Genomic DNA, 21,535 nt, shown 5'->3' with positions numbered 1-21,535 from the left:
TTTGACCTCTCCTTATAAAGGTCAGTCCGTCTATTGTCAGTACAGCTGTGACAGGATACATGCATACGAACTGGCATGCAAAACTTATCGGCTAATTGACGCTAAGATCGTAGATCGCTGTTAAATATATGGATGCCCGTAAATATACATTCATCGTTTAAACATCCATCTTCAATATAAACAATACCGCCACTTTATGCAGCGAGGGCGTAGGTAGTCCACTTTATGAGAGTCGACGCACGCTCCTATATGTAATAACAAACGGTTCATACATAAACAAATTTGCACAGGTCAACGACCTCACGCATTTAGTTTGAGAGTGACTTAACTTTATCATTATGCTTTGGTCATTAAAGTACAAGATATGCTGTCCTAGACAAAATCTAATTGATAGTGTTCGTTTCGAGTTTATACTGTGCTATGTTTATAGCAGAAAAGAAATGAGCAATAATCAGTGTAAATATTTACTTTTACAAAAAGGTCCTCACTTTCTCCATTATCTAGCCAACTATCTAAATAAATGAGTAATCGAAAGTGAGCACCAAGGGTTAGCCCGTATTTCACCATGCTACTTTTCCCCAGAGTCGATGATAGAAATTGGTCGTATAGTAGAATAGGTCGAGTGACCCGAGAAATATACTCGCGTAACTCTACCTCTTATGATAGAGAGAGAGATAAGAGATAGAGTTTACGCAATTGTTCAATTTTAGAGCGCAGCGTGCGAGCTGAATTGCACTTTGTTGCGACGTAACAAGTCGCTATTTTTAAACGTCTATGTGGAGTGAGCCTTCTGTACCTGGAACATTTATTTTCACTGAATTTTTGAGGAAACCGTGCAGTGAAATTTAACAGAGCAAATGCGCTTATCCTTGTTGTTACGGACACTTTTGGCAACTGACATCATATCTTTTACTTTTAAGATCGAGGTACAGGTACTTTCAAGAACTTGAGTAGGAGGATGCTATGAGTAATTGGGTACCCAGAGATAAGGTATATATGTTTGCATACGTTATTTGATTGTTTAGCCGCCATTCCACAAGTTATGAGTTCAAGTGCCTCTTCACTTCTTCCGGATGCCGAGCACTCGGCGCCTAGTGCCGATTGCAAAATGTATGCGACGATCGCAATCACCGCTGTAGTTCGATAACTATAGTGTGGACGATTGTAATCATTTCTGATTGGCCTATTCTAACTGATATTGTCTCACTATTGGCCAGAATAGGCAACTATCATTGCAACAAGTATACCATAAATTCAGTCAATCACAACAATGGAGATTGCAGCAATGTGATAATTATAACATTCTTGCTAAGGAAAGCTTCTGCCTATGTACTTCGCAAGTACATAGGCAAGAAGCTTTCTTACTTGCTTACTAGCTGATGTCCGCAACTTTGTCTGTCCATCTGTCTGTCTGTCAGTGGGCTGTATCTCGTGAGCCGTAATAGCTAGAGAGTTCAAATTTCCATAAAATGTGTATTTTTATCGCCGCTATAATAACAAATAATAAAAATTTCAAAATGGCCGCCATGAAAATTGAATTTTTTTAAAAGTATTATTTCTTGTACGATAATATGGAACCCTACGTGTCCGAGTCTGACACTCACTTGACGATTTTTTCTATGCTCTACAGTTGGGCAGGCGCAATGCATTCCTTATGAGCTATTGTAAGCAAGTACCTATTAAGTATTATGTTAATTGCATAAAGACAGCCCCATCGTGACAAATGTTATATTTCGTAAGCGACAGTTGACGAGCTAGTGCGAATAACTTTCTAGTTGCACTAGGTATACCACTTCCCTTGTCACTCATTGACTACACTTTTTACACGTTCATGATCGACAAACAAACATGTTCTATGTTAAAACTGCGTGTTACTCGAAAATCGCTTGATAATATTTAGATAGATAGAAAACTTTATTGCACACAAAACATGAAACGACCAAGACAAAATAAAGGAACTAAAAACAATTGTATGCAAAGGTGGCCTTATTGCTCAGAGCAATCTCCACCAGGCAACTTGGTAATAGTTGAAACGTCACCTTAGAACTTCACTTACAGCCCGTTCCCACTTGTCGGCTGTCGAGTCCGGATTTTAATTGGATGTTCCAGTGGCAGAACAAAATATTTTTCAGACCAGTGTGAATAGCTTCATGTAAAATTCTGCCATTGGAACATCCGATTAAAATCCGGGTCCGACATCAACAAGTGGGAATCGGCTCTAATACCTGATATCGAAGTTAAGGGCTAACTTGTTTTAGGAAGGAACAGGAAGAAAACCCTTATAGAATCATTTCGTTGTCTGTCTGCCTGTTGAGTTTGTCAAGACTCGTCAAAGGAATCAAAACTTATCCTAGAATTATGAAATCCAGTACTTAGCAATGTCTTAGCACATGTAAAGGGAAAAATTCGAAATGAAAAGTGTTATTCTTTGTATGATGATACGGAATCGTTTGTGTGCGAGTCCGACTCGGTTGTCGGACTTGGCTGGTTTACTTATATTAAGGAATAGGTATAGCCGACAAGTTCAGCTAATTACAAATTTTCACCGATAGAAATTACATAAGGAAGAAAAAAGCTTTTGGGGAAAAAAAAATAAGTTGAGTCACACAAGTAGTACAACTAGAAATATAATGTAAAAAACATGCTTATAAAAAATTGAACATAGAATCCTCATCATCATCTACCGATAAATGACCACTAGCTGGTGTTGGTGTTAGCCCTTAGGTCTCCTGTAGGTATTTCCACTTAGCACGGTCTGGTGCCGCCTGAAAGCAGCAGTTCCGTTTGATGTCGAATGTTTACCTAGAGGCGGGTCTGCCAACGTTGCACTTTTTGATGGTCTTTGGCAACGACTATCGGGTTTCTGAACTATGTGCACTGCCCATTGCCCCTTCAGCTTTGCAACCCATCGAGATATGACGGATTTCCTCATTCATATGAATGGAACATAGAATAACCAGAACTATTTTTCGCAGAGAGGGCGCTTCACCACCCACCGTTCTCCTGAAAAGGACAAAGCATCACAAAGGAAGCATCTACTGCCTGGCCTGGAGCCCCGCGGGAGACTTGCTCGCCACCGCCTCCAACGACAAGACTGTGAAGCTCATGCGCTTCAATAGCCACACGTGCAACTTGGAAGGCCAAGAGGTAAGCCACATACTTAAGGCATTTACAGGAAACTGACCAAGTGCGAGTCAGACTCGCGCAATGAGGGTTCCGTACTCGGACATTTTTTCCGACATTTTGCACAATAAATTAAAAACTATTATGCATAAAAATAAATAAAAATCTGTTTCAGAATGTACAAGTAAAGCCATTTCATATGATAGCCCACTTGGTATATTTATCTTACTTTGCAAATTGAAACACATTTTTTTTTAATGTTGTTATCACAAATTCATGGTTATCGGATTTATTCCTTTACTTGTGCTATAAGTCCTACCTACCTGCCAAATTTCATGATTATAGGTCAACGGGAAGTACCCTATAGATTTTCTAGACAGACACAACGGACGGATGGACGGACGGACAGACAGACAGACAGACAACAAAAAATAAGAACATACTATTATTACTCTGTGCTATTAAGTTGTAAAGCAACGTAATGGCACGCCTTCTAGCACTGCTGCGTTGGTATCAACCCACCTGCCATGCCCCCCCCGACATTGCGATTATATGGACCGAAAGGCTTGAGGGCGCCCGTTCGGTACTTGCTCGATAGCTCTTCGAGGTTCTTGACTCCCTACAGACACTTTTCTTTCTTTTCCTTGTCCCCATCATATCTTGCGGTGGTACCAATCGACACATGTAGCTTACGTACAGCTTTATCATCTGTCCCGCTCGATTGGTTTCGCTCAAGCTACATTATCATTACCCACACACAAATCGTTTGCGGACAGGCCGGTGTCCCGGTAGTAGTAAAAGGTATTGAAATCAGTTCGCCTTCATGAAGCTCGCAATTATGGGTGTGCTTAAAGACAACTTATTGAAAATTTTGTGATTTTTGGAATTCTGTTGCCACAAGCAGCTTATGCCATTTTGCTGCGACACATACTTTACTATGTGTGCTTTAGAAATTAGATGTAGGAATATCAGGAAGCAGAACAGATTCTACATATGATATAACAGTCCTTATTAAGTCAATTTATCCTGATATATCATGATTTACTGCATCGTTCCAAGAGTAGGTGTATTACATTTCCTCTATGACACTATAATGAAATGTGATACCTTATTGTACCATCCGATTAACTAGCAAGATAAATACAATATGACGTATCATAGTATGTTGCTCATTAGTTTGATAAGATATCATTTTATATCGAATATTTCGTTTTGTCGATATACTAATAATTACGCTCTGACCTATTTCTGGTTAATAGTTTCGTTTGTTGCACCGTTTTTCTCAAAATGTTCTTCGCGTGCCTCGCCGACTATCGAAGGTTGGCCGTCAGCTGTGTATTTTATTTTATTTCACTTTGTATGTTGAAGGTGCAGTGGAACATTTTTTCGATAAGCTTACAAGCACCGAGAATATTACGATCTAAAGCCCAACACACAGCTTCAGAGTGGAGTGGTGGCGACGCCCAGTGTTCTTTAATTTAACAGCTCAAATTTAGCTTTATTTACTTTTGCATATTGGCGGTGACCCAAAGCGACGCTTGTGCAACTATAGTCTCTTATATGATACAAGAACTCATTTGATCAGCCATAACTAAACCAACAAATTTTAAAAACAACGTAATAGAAAAAAAAAACAGGTATCCCAAAACATTTTCAAAACCGAGAAAAAAGAGTTAATTCTTGGTCTTTCAACCGTATGCCCAAGCAATTAAAGTTGGTTTTAAGTTGTTACCAAAAAAGAGCTACGCCTCCACTCCACTACACTCTGTAGGTATGCGTTGTGCCTATTATTTGCCTGAAAATCTTTTCTGTTGTCTATTTTTTTTATTCGTTCGTTCCGGGACCTGAGGCTTCTTTGCAATCAAAGTTTTGATGTTGTTTTGAAAACTTACTAAGGTAGGTACTTTTCTAACTTTTTCACGAGTAATAAATATTCATATTCAGGGATCTCTCAGTACAAGTTTCATACAAGTTGTTTCCCGCGACATAGTCCGCGTCCGCTTTTTTACGGTTCCGTATCTCCAGAGGAAAAAGGAACCCTTATAGGTTCACTTTGTTGTGTCTATGTGTCAAGTCCTGTTAAGGGAATAAATACCTATAGGATTCTTCTCGTTGACCTAAAATCGTGAAAGGCAGGTAGCAATGTTTTATAAGTTTTAGCACAAGTAAAGGGAAAAATCCGAGAACCTCGAATTTTAGTTACCTACATCACAAATTAAATTTCTTGTACGATGGTACGAAACCCTTAGTGTGCGAGTCAGCGGTCACACTTGACCAGTTTTTTTTTTACTAAACTCATAATCAGTTACTTTGCGGTACGGTACAGAAATACAAAATCGTACACGTTGCTGAGGGTGGTAAGTGTTAGCCAATTGGAAAATTACAATTCCTACATTGCCCCAGTAGGGACTCGAACCCGGGACTGTAAGACTACGACGTTAATAACTACGTCAAAGAAGTCAAACCTTTGGTTTCCTCAATTTGTATACACAAATTAGCACGTTTAGCGAACTATGTTCACCTGGTATATGTCTAGATAATCTATTAGAATAGATAAATCATCGACCACTAAATGGTTACTAATCAAGTGACATCATATTGTTTTCATTAGATGATCGCATTGGTTAAAAATTTTGTGATCGCCATTTTTGGCGACCGGTGACCCGCTGTCAGCGTGAATGTTGCCAGCAAAAAGACCAGTGTCTTGCCTGTTCCCGGGATGTAAGCTAACTCTGTACCTTTTATCAAACTCGGTTAACTGTTGGGATGTGAAAAACCAGCAGACAGACAGACATACACACTTTCGCATTAGTCTGGAGTATGGAACAAATCCGGGGGTTCGATCCCGGACCTCACCTCTGACTTTTCGGAGTTATATGTGCGTTTTAAGTAATTAAAATATACTTGCTTGAACACTGTGTGAAGTCTGCCAATCTACTCTTGGCCAGACTATGACCAAAGCTCTTCTCAGTCTGATAGGAGACCCGTACTCTGTATTGAGCCGGCGATGGGTTGATCACGATGAAACAAATCGGTGCCCTCGCCAAGACGACCCAAACTAAACGACCTACGTACCTTTTCTCGATGCGTTTCGTCGTATTTTCAAACCGTCATAGCTTTGGTCTGGATGATGCTAAAAACCTGAAATTTTCAGTATAAAGTATCCACCGCTTTATTAAACATACCAAGTATCGATTATCTAGCTTTTATGGTTATATTATTAACTATCAACTAATTGTGCCCCAACAGATGGAACTTTCAATGCACGATGGCACTGTTCGAGACATCTGCTTCATAGAAGACACGTCGAACAAAGCGAGTCTGCTGGTCAGTGGTGGCGCCGGAGACTGCAAGATTTACGTGACGGACTGTGCTACCGGGAAACCTTTCCAGGTAACTACCTTTTTGGTCCCTTTTAGATTTGCCGGACATCGTACGAACGTCTTCATACTCCTCATCACCATCAATCGTCAACCGATGAACGTCCACAGCCAGACATAAATATATTTTAGGGACTTCCACACGCGACGGTCTTGTGCCGCCTGAATCGAAAGAATTCGTCATACAAACCGAAATACTGAAAAATCTGACCTTGGCCCTACATGTTTGCACTTGTCTGCAGTCTCTGGCCGGTCACTCGGGCCACGTGCTGTCGCTGTACAACTGGGGTGGCGCCATGTTTGTTTCCGGCAGCCAGGACAAGACTGTCCGCTTCTGGGACTTGCGAGTCGGCGGCTGCGTCAACGTCATTCCCAACAAGGTAACTTCTTCACACCTATTCATATTAATTTCATCATTGTCAACCAATAGACGTGCAGTAATGGATATAAAGCTCTTGTAAACACTTCCACACTCCACGGTCTTGCGCCGCCGCTATCCAGTGGCTCCCTGCGACTCGTTTGATGTCATCGGTTCATGCGTGGAGTAGCGATGGGCAATTCATTTAAATAACAATCGATTGTTTTCGATTGTTCAATTATGACTGATAGATAGATTTCTTGATAGTCTACACACATCCTGCAGCACCATGACAGTTGTCTAGGAGTCTATAGTTGGGTCGGCTCTATGGACTCCTCTAGTGACGTTTTACAACGGCGATGTTTGTTAAATAATTGAAAAGTTATAGTATATTAAATCGTTTAAACTGAGTTTATCTTTAAAATTACTTAGCTCTCGTGTTTGGGATGAATAAATTGAAAATCGTATGCAATTGCGCAATCAATTCAGATTTTCGATTTATTCCTTCCAGACCATGCGCTTTGCATTCTTAACAATCCACTGGATCAAACAATTAACATTTTTCCTATTTTTTGTGAAGATGAATAAATCAACAATCGATTATTCAATCGTTCGACTCATTCGATTGTTTTTTTGCAACTCACCCATCGCAATGTGGAGGGCCGTGGATGGCCGGGATGGGGTGATGTAACTCAGAGTTAATTCATCAGAGCTCGGCGGTGACGTCGCTTGCGGTGGAGTCGAGCGGGCGGCTGCTGGTGAGCGGCTATGAAGATGGCTTCTGCAGCATGCACGACGTGCGCGCCGCGCGCCCGCTGCAGCGCTTCGGGCTGCACTCCAGCGACGTGCGCAGCGTGCGGTTCTCGCCCGGCGCCTACTACTTGCTCACCGCGGGTTACGACGGCCTTGTGGTGCTCACCGATGTGCAGGGTGAGTGCGACATCCATGCCATTACGCTGTACACCCTACAGCGCTTCAGGTTGCACTCCAGCTTCCCGGCGCCAGCCTATTCTATTCAAACACCTTGGGACTCCAACCTCTATCAGTGTTGTCGGCTATGTATTCAACACATAAATAATATATATACATATATATATTATAATAATTCAGGACTATTCTACCGAAAAAGCTGATATCGTGGTGGTGGACCGGGCACAGTAGAGGGTATTTTTGGTGGACATCACCATTCCATATGACGAGAATCTCGTGAGAGCTGACTGAGAAAAAACACAAGTATCTCGATCTGGCTCACGAGGTCCAACATGTGGCGTCTGGAGTCCACTGAAACCATCCCAATCGTCATACTTGCGAATGGGTTGATCCCAGTCTTACACAACCTCACTCACCATCTGAGGCGACTGGGGTTCCATGGAAGTTCGCTCGCAGGCTAGGATGCAAAAAGCGGTTTTGCTAGACTCCGTTAGAATAGTTCGCCGATGTCTCAACCTGTCGCCCTGACTTCCGGCCGTTTGGTCTCCCCTGCCGGGGTGTAATCCTCCGCCCCGTACAAATATGTATTTATGTAACGTGTACGTAACTTTATGTATTTTTATAATGTAAGTGTGTTAGCCCTTTTGGCTTTTATGTGTATTTATTTTGTACACGGGCGTGAGAGAAAAATATACGGATGACAGTAAATGTAGAACAAGATCTAATAATAATAAAAAAAATGTTTTCAGGCGACCTGACCAGCCCGCTGCCCAGCGTCCTAGTCGCGCGTCACTCGGACAAGGTTATATCTTCGCGCTGGCACCCAGAAGACTTTTCCTTTTTGTCCACTTCTGCGGACAAGACTGCGGTGCTGTGGACCATTCCACCAGTCTGACATTGCCACCACCAATGCTACTCGTGCTCGCGATAATCGTGCTAATATAATTAAACTCATTGCATCGGGATGTTGCCTATGTTACAGGTAATTTCTTTGTATCAAACAGAGGGTCCTTAAAACTTTGTAAAATCTACGCCTTCTTAAGCTTAAAAACATTTTGAGTTATTTATTAAAGTAAAAAAGCTCGTCAATTGTTCATATTGTATCAATGTATCTAAGCGCGCGTTTTGACGTTTGATAAAATTGACTGCATAGTGGAGTAAACGAAGCATTTTCGTCGGAAGTCGATGCTACATAAGTGTTTAGAGGTCATTCGTAGCATTTGACCTCCTCTACAACTTCTCAATGAGAAGGTAGCGTTTTTCTGGACTTCGTGTATAAATATCGCACATATAGATAAAAAAATACTACTAATTATTTCCCCGCTTCAAAACGTTTCTGATTTTAAATAATGTATTAAAAATAAGAATTTAAAAAACAAATCATCAAAATCGGAGCTGTTTCTGAGAACTTCCTAAGATTGGCTATTTTACGGCTTTATTTACTCCACTAGCAAGGCAACATCCCTACGCTCTAAGCATCCCTTTGTTAGGACCCGGTACGTTAGATAAGCGTATATTTTGCGAATTGTCTAAGGCAAATACTACGGTAAGATAGTCTACCTTGCTTCATTTTAAATTATTACTGTACCGTGCGACCCCGTAGCATTTAATTAAAATTAATATATGACCTTAAAATTGAATTCATTTAACAATTACATAACATTATATACTTAGTGGCTTCCAACACAATAATAACAAAATAAAACAATAATTTTGAAAAAAAAACTATATATTTAAAAGATTTACATGTAATAAATAAATATGTTTTGCTAAAGGTGGTAAACTCGCTGGTTATTCATTGACAATGCGTAAGTGTCCATTTATTTCTTGCTAAACTTTAAACTCTCACCGTAATATTGCTTCATATAACGCGAATGGCAAACGCTGGAATAAAGTCCTCTAAAGAAGCCCTTATCTCTACTGAATTCCGGTGACCTAGATGTAAGTTAACGCCTAAGCTAAGTTAATTTAATTGGCTTAAAAATGTATCGATTTAAAAAAGTGTATTAATGTTATTTATATAGGTACTAACTGGTAATTTTTAAGCCAATTTTATTGTAACTTCTTTATTGTATTATTCGTCCGATTTTATTAATATAGACCATTTAAAGAATGTCGTTTATAAATAAAATCGATACATAATTTTTAGTGCATAAAAATATCGAGCTCCTCCTGTTAATTATTCATCAAATTTTAATGCAGTCCGTTTATAAATTTTGTAAACTAATTTAATGTCACTTACTTTATTATTTCGTCCGATTATTACCCCCTATTAAATTTATTATAATTAAAGATTATTTGGCCCCTAGTGCCTATGCGTAAAGTTTGACATTTTTACGGATTCCTAATACAAAATCTACCAAAACGTCTTAATTCGACTAATAAAGTTTATTCGGCGATTTTGATATCGATTCTCTGTGTATTGGTTTTGTTTAGTATTATTTGTAAGGAACTTGATATAATTATGCACTAACGCAGAGCCATCCCAAAAAGTCACTTTTGATATTTATACGAAAGTACTGACTACTTTCTAAAAGTAGTCAATTGGGCTCAAGTATAGTGTGGACGTCAACAACATCCCACACAGTGTTTTGTGAGTGTCGCAACCGTAAGTGTAGAGCGGGCTTAAAAGAGCTTAATCCATCCTTTGACAGCTATCAAAAGTGACCTTTTAAAACGGTTCAACGTTATAATAACATTATGCATGTACTGTGTTTAATAAATGAATAATTAATTAATGTATGTTATGTTAATATTTAATCTTTATTATGTAAATTGTATTAGTTCAATGTTTCTTTATGATAAAGTAAAGAAACATGGAATAGTATATTATGTTAAGAACTAAAAGTAATATAATCTGCTTAGTTTACTATATTATCCCATTGAAAAAAGAAAAATTTTAATATGAAGACCGAAAATTTTAATAAATGTAAATTTAATATACTATTTGTTTCATTTTTCCAATATCACTAGATTTCTTTAGTGAGATGGTCTAATCGAATTATCGTTTTGACATCTCCCGGGAGTTAACCATATCCCTAAGGGATATTGGCCAATTCGCTGAGACATATACATGAGCTATGTACTTCTATAATTATATTTTCTAGAGCCTGTGCCAACTGCAAAATTAGATAATTAGCTACGCGAATCGTCTATTCTTAATATTTTTTGAGACTCCACAATATACCAATTTCATTGGCACCGACTCCAAAATATTATTGTAGAACTACAGGTTTATATAAAAACCTTTACTTGAATAGGTCCAGTTTAAGAAATTAGCTCTAGTATCGACTAATTTGTGAGAATAATCGATACTAGAGCTAATTTCTTAAACTGGACCCTTTCAAGTAAAGATTTTTATATAAACCTGTGAAGATGATACTGCAATTGTCGCAATTAAAATACCATAAGCCTACGTTGTCGTATTAGTTTACAAATTGCGAAAAACCAAATTAAATTTGATTTTCGCGGGCAGGCCCGTCTCTTCCACCTTAACTCATACATATTATATTGGGTAATAAATTACCTTTTTTTTAGTGTTGGTGGTTATTGAAGTCGGCTTTTTTAACAGTAATAGGTAGAGAGTTGAAATTTTCACAGAATGTGTATTTCGATTGCCGCTACACCACGAAATAATAAACATCGATTTTATAAAATAAATTTAAAATTGAGCAACGCCATCTACATGCTTTACGCTGAACTATTTCGCAACTACTAGTTCTACGAATTAGTTACGTACATATACATATTTTACCAATGTTCATATATGCTACATTCAAATTCACGGTTTCGGATCTTACCCTTACTTGTGATTAGGTCAACGGGTAGCATATTATCTACCCTCTAGGTTTCTTGACAGACAGACAACGATATGATCTTAAAAGGGTCCTTTTTTCCCTTTTAGGTATGGAACCCTAAAAAACGAAAGTAAAGTTGGACAGGGCATCTGGAAGACAAGAGAGTTATGTGATAAAAATAACTGTGTGGTGGTACCAAAGGACTTTGAAAAATAATAGGACTGGGTCCATATTATAAAATATGCGAAAGTGTGTTTGTTTGTTGGTTTGTTCTTTAATCACGCTGCAACGAGCGACGGATTGAGCTGATTTTGTTCATGCATATAATTGAAGACATGGAGAGTAACATAGGCTATTTTGTCCAGGAAAATCAAAGAAATTCAAGCGGACGAAGTCGCGGGCATCAGCTAGTGATGGAAATAATACCCATTTCTAATAGAAAAAATGCGAGCAATATTTTGTGTGTCGATTAAATACGAGAATATATTAGAGCCGTATATCAAAAATAAGAATATAAATGGCATCCATAAATCCGGAAATTTGAAAGATGATCATTCATTTTTGTTTTTCGATCGAAAACCAGACTTATACCCAAAAGGTAGTTATGTTAAATCATAAATGTTTTGGTAGGGGTGGTTATTTTTATTTTATAAAGTAAAATAAAATTTATCGTTAAAAAAATCGAAGATTTGTTAGTTTTTAAGTACTTTTTAAAGTTTTGTTTAATTATCTATTGGAAAGGCTAAGTTGTACGCTAACGTGATTGCTATTCTTTTATAGCAGGCGTTTTTCATTTACCACTGCCAGTTTCAGATAGTTCCTAAATCCTAAGCATAATATTATAATGTGAGTATTTATTACATTATACATACATTGAGCTATTGTTTATATTTATCATTGATAACTTAACGTGAAGGTGGTTTAAAAGAAAATGATAATTGCTGGGAACTCTTTTATATTCTGACCCAAATAGTAATAGTATATTGGTATAGTATAATAGTATATTGGTACAAGTCAGATCTGTATCTATTAAAATCGGTTAAACTGATGAGCCGTGAAAAGGTAGCAGATAGACAGACAGACAGACGAACTTTCCTATTTGTATCTATTATTAGTATGGATTGAACCTCATCAACTTTATCATCATCTAAGTATACTTACATTGTATAAAGATATGTTACGGCGCCGGCAGCGAACACATCGACGAGGATAGGTATTCACACAATAATTAAGCTTATTATATTTTATTTTTATTATTATATAAAGTTTTACTAGCGATTAAACATAGGTATATAAACTTAATAACTAGATATACTTAGTAAATACATTGATTTTTCTATCATGATCAACTAATAAATTAGGTATGTGAAATCATTTAAAAGTAAACACAAGTACTAAAGTTACAAAAGGGATAATAATTAAAGTGAAGATTCTACAAAATGTGTCTGTATGGCTAAATATACATATATAAGCTCATTCTGAAATCATTCTGTACTAACTCCGGCTCTTTGAATTACGCATCTTTGTCAGGGCGTCAAAGCTTTTCCATCCAATTAAAAGTTGATAAATAACCAGCCTTGCTTAGCTATAACTATGTACTTTGGTATTTCAAAGAGCCTTCTGCAAAAGCAATCTGGATTTTTCAGTGTAACACCAAGGTCGTGGTTCTAATCTACATATACATATACGAGCACTATTGCTACGAGTTGGAATTGTGATAGCCTAGTGGTAAAGACGCCTGCCACCTATTCGAGAGGTCGTGGGTTTGATTTCGGGCACGCACCTAGTGCGTGCACACACACAGTTAAAGCTAGTTACTACTAGCTTTAACTGTGAAGGAAAACATCGTGAGGAAACTTGCATGCCTGAGAGTTCTCCATAAATTAAAGGTGCGTGAAGTTTTCCAATCCACAGTTGATCAGCGTGGCAGGCTATGGCCAAACCCCTTCTCATTCTGAGAGGAGACCCATGCTTAGTAATTGGCTGGCGATGGGTTGATGATTCTATAAGAAGGTATGGGCAACATGAGCAATGCCTAAAATACCGTTTTAAAAGTATAATAAAACTAGCTGATGCCCGCGACTTCGTCTGCGTGGATTTAGGTTTTTCGAAATACCGTGGGAACTCTTTGATTTTCCGGGATAAAAGTAGCCTATGTGCTTCCAGGATTATTTATCTCTCAAATTTCAGCCAAACCCGTCCAGTAGTTTTTGCGTGAAGGATTAACAAACATACACACATAGGTACACACTACACACAAACTTTCGCCTTTATTTCAGTGTGATTTGACCGCCTCTTATTTGCAGGATGGAGTCCCGCACCTGTAACTTTTTCTTCTATAACGGATTTTCATTCTGAAAGGATATCCGTTTCCCGTTTGCATAAAAGTGTTAGGTATATCTTGGACGATGGTACGGAACTCTTCGTGTGCGAGTCCGACTGGCACTTGGCCGGGTTTTTACTTACTCATACCATCATCGACAAACGATGGACGCCCACAGCTGGACTAGGTGTCTTGCATCTCTCGCTATCCAGCAACTCCCTGCGACTCGTTTGATGCCCCTGTCCACCTGTAACCTTATGACGGCTTGCGCAGACGAGGGACTATTATTGTTCGCGGAGGACAAAACTGACTTACTAATAGCACAGCTAATAGTAAGGCGAAATACTGAAACAAAATATGAGAGATTTTTGTCCGCTGCGGACAATAATCCTAATCCTCTGCGCAGACATTGTCATGTTCAGAATCCCTAGTCCAATATCAACCCGTGCATCCAAGGTGAGTGCACTGGTTGAAATTGGTTGGTGGGTGGTACCCACTGGTGTGGGTGCAAGCAAGGGCAATTCGTAATCACCCACTGCATGAGGGTAGTAACTGTGCATAAATCTGTCATTTAGTGTGGACGAAAAGTGGTACAGAACTTCAGATATCTAAGCACAGTTTTTCAAGTTAACATAAACTGTTGGATAATCTTCCAAAATGTACGGTAATTTCAAATCACTCTGTTTTTCTCAATTTTTTCAGTCCGTTCTCCGACCATAGATAATTAACAGACTAATTGACAGACTGATCATTAAGAGGGGTCTCTCCGTCACTCGCTCCATACAAACGTAGTTCCAATTTCATTTGAATATTAAGCAACCAAAGTCCGTGAAATTTTGCAGACATATTCAGAAACTAATATCTATGTTTGTGATTTTCCAGATTTCTGTTAAAATATTCGATTTCAAAGTTATGCGGTCTTAAAAATTTACATACAAATCTTTGTGCCCCTGTAATTTTAAAACTACATATTTTTAGAAAAATCTAAAACACCACAGACACAGATATTAGTTTCTAGAATGTCTGCAAAATTTCATGGATTTTGGTTGGATTCAAATGAAATTGGAACTACGATTGTATGAAGCGAGTGACGGAGAGAGCCCTGTTAACAGTGATATGGTACGTAGAGTTAACGTAAGTTAAGCTGAAAATTATGCTAGAGTGATATAGAGATATGCTAGAGTCACAGATCTCGGAGTGTAAGAGCCATTACGCACTCATTCGGATGAGTGCGTAACCGCTCCCTTTTATATCCGGGAAAATACGGATTTAAAAAACTCGGACCGAATTCGGATATTGCTGACGCACTAATCTGATCTCTGATCTAAATCCAAGCTATTCAGTCATCTTTGACATATATATTTACGTCATATATCCGATTTGAATCAGAGGCATATCCGAGATATTCTCACGCACGACGGACAGAACTCGGATAACAGAAGTCGGATATAGTGCGTAAGCTATCAAACAAATAGTTCTACGACTGCTTCGGAACGCGCTCACTTTGCATACGTTTTCATAAGAAATTTGTTCGTACGTACGACTTAACTGTGTGGCCGCGCTGCCATAATACTTGAAGGGTTGGAATCATTCGTACTTTTCTGCACGATCGAATTTCGTACGAAACCTTATGAGGAAAACGAATTTCGTACGAAGTGAGCGCGGTCTTATGAACGCCTTGAGGTGAACGCACATTTATCCGAGTCGAATGAAATGAATTTGAGAATTGTGTATATGAAATCTTGTGAAATCTCGCACACTTCCGCGCGTCTAAGATTCGGACGATTCACGACGACGATAAGAGTGCGTTCACCTTTAGAGGGGAGAAGTTAGGAAAGTCCTTTAAATAAAAAAACAAAATCATTCATTTAGACTTTATTCAATTCTAAACAAGTTGTTTTAAACATAATTGAATATGCAGATTGTAGACACAGGAAAAACAAACACATAACATTCAATAGAGTTATCTTTTTGTATTTGTACATGAGGGGAGAGAGAGTGACACGATCAAAGAGACATTTCACTTAAGAAGCGCACCCCCATACGGGAAATGTCTTCAAGCTTGTACTTATATCTCTATATTTTATATTAATATTATATACTATATACAGGCCCTCTTTTGGCGCTTTTGCTTATCTTGACGTGCATAAGCGCCACAAGTTGGCCTTAATACATTATTGAATTTGAATTTAAATTCGAAATTTCTTTATTGGTCTGTATATATTTACATAATTTCTTATACTTACTCAATATTTGTTGGTTTTCGTAAAGAATAATTTGTAAAGAACAGAAAAATTAGTCAAGCGAAATATTTACAATAATTGTTTTGCCGCAATAAAATAATAATTCGTATAATAAAATTGATAGTAAATATTCAATACTCATTATTTTTTCAGTTCTTTATTTTACCATCATCATAAAATCTTAATGCTACTTAACCTATAACATCATATGCCATTTTGTATCATTTAAAGTCACGGACGACCTTCGGTTACAAAGAATACAAACAAAAAGACTTATTTCTTGACTACATTATAAAGGAAATCTCTTTTTTATCTCTTACGCGACTCGAATAGGTACTTTCAAAAATGCTATCTGTTTCACACACCTTCGCTGCCTTCTCCGTATCATGCGATAGAGAGAGTTGCGAGTCCAGTAGGCATTTGCCTACATTTTATTCTTGAAAAAATATTGTTTTCGAGTGATAACGTTTTTACCCCCCAATCGTTAACAAATTAAACAATTTTACATTCAGTACACCTTAATCTAGGCTCGTACGTTTTATTATTTTAGTATTTTAATTTAGTAAAATTAAAAATACTCAAGCAAGTTTTTAGGTCAAAAATATGGATATCAAGACGCTAGTAACTTTTAAAATAAGAAATATTTCAGTAATGTTAAAACGTACATGTATATAGTTCTTCATTATACCTACAACATTTCTAAAAATTAGATTACATTTACGGGGAGAAAAACGTTATCGCTTTTTGTATGAAAATTTACAACTAGACGATCGTCTTAAGTGAGCCAAGGAAAACTAAAGTACTGATCTAACCACCTGCTCAATTTTACAGTTTATGATATATTCTATACTTAACTATTTTATAGCTGCTATGCAGCATTACTTCTAATTTATACCGTTCTTTTAATAAATCTTTGATACAATCTTTTGGTACAAATAATAGGTAACTTATCATAATAACAGAAGATTCGACAGATAACCGATGTGGGAACTGCAAAAATTGCATATTTTCGTGGTCTTATCTTTCTCATGTGGCAAAACTGATTTTTTCCATTGGAGGTGGACGATGAAGACAGTAAAGAAAACATAGGTCATGGCAGTGACAGTGAGAAGAACATTAGAAAATGGAAATTGATTTTTTTTCTCTTTAGATCGATGGAACCTCTATTATTGATTTGGGGCTAGTTACTATAATCATGGTATAATATAATATTTAAATATACCGGAACGAGGCAAGATGCCCAGAAAGCTGGCGCGTTAAATGGTCTGACTAATATACTGACCGAGGTAACTGCCAGCCCTCCGGTCACTCGTGGATTCCGCGAGACGGGATGACAGATCCCATGGTCACCCCCAAGCCCATGGTCACCACCCCAAAATGCACAAGTATGAAACGCGACAGAATGGGTGACGTGTTTAGTTTTCAGATTACTATAGTAATAATATAGTTACGTAAGCAGCATTTTCACTTGTCTTCACTTGTCGGGGGTGTTATAAATTTTTAATTTACAATTAAAGCAGGTATTATTAAGTTAAGTATTATTACATTAAAGCAGGTCGGTATACACATTACGATCTCTATTTCACAACCTCCACTGAATACGAACCAACATACTGAAGACAAAATTCAAACTTAGGTTTACATAAACTCTTTGTTAAAAAATCAAGCCGCATCAAGTTTGTCTCGATTTCTTTTGCTTCAGCTAATCCTCTAACATAATGACACCTAATATTTATGTGTTTTGATCTCCTGCCTACTGCCGCTGTATAAAGCAATTTACTAGCACTTTGACCAACCCTTTCCTGCCCTTTGACGCCCTTTGGTTCCGTCTTCAGACAAGGGAGAGTTGAGTGAGGAAGAAACCAACCTTCGTGAAGCAATACTCGACGTTGAAGAGTGTGTCAAGGCCGGCCGCTAAATGCCGCCGGCTACTTTTAGGAAGGTCAGCAGCACGGCCCTACAAATGCACTTCCCTAACGGAGAGCCCACGGTCGATGACATCGAAAGGGCCTACTGGGAAATGGTCCTTCAGGCCTCGGACCACATAGGAGTGTACCTACACGGCTTCGGTCGACACGAGCCAACTGTTTCCTACTAACTAACAAACATGCGCAAGCGCAGTGATTATATTAACTAGCCATGTGTCATCAACGCTGATAGTGAACAATTGCGAACATCTGCGTTTTGGCAATTAAAGCTAAAATGTCAAGAGTAGTTCACGCGGGAGTCTCTTGTATATTAAATGAAATAGGTTCGTACGAGTAAGTGTTGAGAAACTGTATTATATCACGATTCACATGTTCCATTTCATTTTTCAGCTTAAAAAAAACGATTAACGCAGACAGCACGCCACGTAAAACAACGTGGTTCCAACTCGCTAGCTAGTTGGCTACGGAACGAGTGGAACGTTTTGTGTATCATCGACAGTCGCTTACTCACTCCCTCGCTAGCTTTTGAACTCGCCAACTAGCAGCTCGTAAAGTAGCCCAGTGTCATGGAGCCTACTACGTCCAGTTCCTACTTTTTATAGGTTATATCGGCCTATCGGTTATCTGTCGATAAGTTGCCTAGTAACATTGTTATTTGTCAATTGTTCACAAATAACAACGTTGCGAAGTAACATAATATGCCTTACTGTTACCATACAATATAATATTTATTCACATATAAAACTTTGTTTATTCAAGATGTAGGTTATAGTAATACTTTGGCTTGAAGCTAAATAAATATTGTATTTTGGTACATTTACGGTATTTAGTACAAATGTGAGAGAGCGATTATTATTTATCGACATCCTATCAGTTTGAGCGACCGTTTCTTATTTTATACGTACTCTATTGATATACATAACCCAAAGATACACATGCTCAAGGGAAAAATTAATTGAATTGAGTAATTTCACCAAACGTAAAATTTTAAATAATAAAAACTTTACATAAATTATTATTATTAAGTAAATATAATAAAGTGCACGAAAAGTATGGGATTTGCCTGTTCCTTATTTAGATAAGATCAATGATATAATTTTTATTGAACAATTCTGATTTTTTTGAATTATAAATAAGTTGTGCTTTCAGGATGATCCCATATAAAGGATAAGACAAAATTGGGGAAATAAAGATATTCAGAAATTTAAAAAGGAATGTGTACAGACAAGCCGTCAAATGAATATATTATGTAATTTATGTTAGTAATATTAAAAATAAGTACGAGTTGATATCTCTGGATTATATATATCAATGCACTAATCTTATACAAGAATAGAAATATAAGAAATACATCTTGACGTCCATTATGTTCTTAAGCTTTTCATTATCTTCCGAGTACCCTGTTCTATCTGGCTATACAGTCGTCTTATAGCAAGAGGAATGTTACAATTTAATCAATGAGAGACTTTCCAGGGTCCGCTCCTTAAAAGCAACATAAAAGGCGTTGTCCCTTGCCTACACATCAGGGGGCACGGCAGTGCCCCCGCCAAGACGAGCCAAACGGCGGCCGGGGCGCTACGTACCTTTTTCTCGAAGTGTTTCGCCGTATTTTCGACCCGTCATAACTTCGGTCTGGATGACGTTAGAAAGCTGAAATTTTCAATATAAGGTGTCCTCAGCAAATTTACCAAATATACCAAGTATCAAATATCTAGCTTTTATAGTTACAGATTTACTGATACCTAAAATACGCCGATTTCGTCCCTCACTGATGATCATCAAAACCTCTACTCAAAACCTCTAAGGTACTTCCCGAAGTCCTAGGAGACTGAAATTTGGTACGTAGACTAGAAATTGCATACAAACTACAGGAAAATTAAGAAATTGGAAATTGCCCCCCCTCTACGCCTCTTATGGGAAAAGCAAATCTGTAAATTCTGTCGCTAGAATGCTGATATTTTCACGATAAGATGTCCTTGGCAGATTTATTAAACGCACTGAGTATCAATTGTCTAGCTTTTATAGTTTCAGATTTATTGACAGTCAAAACTTCTAGTCTGTAATTCTAGGGTACTTCCCGAAGTGCTAGAAGACTGAAATTTGGTATGTAGACTAGAAATTGCATACAAACTACAGGAAAATTAAGAAATTGGAAATTGCCCCCCCTCTACGCCTCTTATGAGAAAAGCAAATCTGTAAATTCTGTCGCTAGAATGCTGATATTTTCAGGATAAGATGTCCTTGGCAGATTTATTAAACTCACTGAGTATCAATTGTCTAGCTTTTATAGTTTCAGATTTATTGACAGTCAAAACTTCTAGTCTGTAATTCTAGGGTACTTCCCGAAGTCCTAGAAGACTGAAATTTGGCATTAAGCAGGAATTTCAAGAATTATGAACAACAGATAAATTAAGAAATCGGGTCCCCCTTCATCCCCTCGTATATGAGATGCATATCTGTAAAATCTGTTACTCGAATACTAAAGTTTTCAAGATAAGATGTCCGTGGCAGATTTATCAAACGTATCAAGTATCTGTGTTTCCTGAAGTCCTAAAAGACTGAAGTTTGGTATATCTGCTTCAAAATTGAGTTGCAAGATTCCACCCGAACAAACATATTTACATACGAGTACATTGCAAGTTGAATAAAAGCTTTAAAAAAAAGAGGTAACGATAGAGAGTGGGCCATGTAAATGATGTACCTACAAGAAATAGATCCAAAAAAAATCTAGGGCACCTGCCAAAAAGAAATGAAATCCCACCAAAAACATTTCATGTAAAAAGGTAGCCAAGACTCACAAGTTCATAATGTTTTCACTGTTAAAAAGTTATGAGATCTCTAGTAGAGCCAAGCCCCTAGCTGAGCTTAGATTTGTGCTGGCCATGGGAGCTATCCCAAGTCCAAAGTATATAGCTTTTAAATGTTCTTGACTATATCACATTTATAACAATAAATAACAAATCACTCTACTTACAAGCTCTGATTCTACAAACCCTATATCTTGGTAAAAAAGTACGGCTTGGCCGTTTACAGTTCGTGGATTTTTTATCTGAAATGACATTTAAGCCCGGAATAGCTTCTGCGACCATCACGAAGTACAATACAAATTAGTAATTGTGAACAAACTATTCCATATGGCCTTAAAATATGTTATGTCATGTTTTACGAACATTAAACGGCCAAGCCGTCCTTTTTTTACCAAGATGTAGGGTTTGTAGAATCAGAGCTTGTAAGTAGAGTGATTTGTTATTTATTGTTATAAATGTGATATAGTCAAGAACATTTAAAAGCTATATACTTTGGACTTGGGATAGCTCCCATGGCCAGCACAAATCTAAGCTCAGCTAGGGGCTTGGCTCTACTAGAGATCTCATAACTTTTTAACAGTGAAAACATTATGAACTTGTGAGTCTTGGCTACCTTTTTACATGAAATGTTTTTGGTGGGATTTGA

The 21,535-nt window shown here is 37.8% G+C and overlaps 1 protein-coding gene across 6 annotated transcripts in view; it reads left to right on the top strand.

The window, feature by feature from the left end:
* The window catches only part of LOC123880102 (WD repeat-containing protein 47), a 56,392-nt gene extending 47,366 nt beyond the window's left edge, over nt 1-9,026 (top strand). For all 6 annotated transcript variants that reach the window (XM_045928009.1, XM_045928008.1, XM_045928013.1 and 3 more), the window contains 5 exons: nt 2,976-3,147; nt 6,373-6,516; nt 6,746-6,883; nt 7,572-7,791; nt 8,541-9,026. In XM_045928009.1, coding sequence (XP_045783965.1) covers nt 2,976-3,147; nt 6,373-6,516; nt 6,746-6,883; nt 7,572-7,791; nt 8,541-8,686 — 820 coding nt within the window. In that variant the 3' untranslated portion in view covers nt 8,687-9,026. The remainder of the gene's footprint in view (nt 1-2,975; nt 3,148-6,372; nt 6,517-6,745; nt 6,884-7,571; nt 7,792-8,540) is intronic.
* Nucleotides 9,027-21,535: the final 12,509 nt, after the last annotated feature.

This window comes from Maniola jurtina, chromosome Z (assembly GCF_905333055.1).
Source record: "Maniola jurtina chromosome Z, ilManJurt1.1, whole genome shotgun sequence".
NCBI classification, from domain to species: Eukaryota; Metazoa; Arthropoda; class Insecta; order Lepidoptera; family Nymphalidae; genus Maniola; species Maniola jurtina.
Note: the sequence above shows the minus strand (reverse complement) of the source record. Positions and strands in the feature narration are given on the sequence as shown.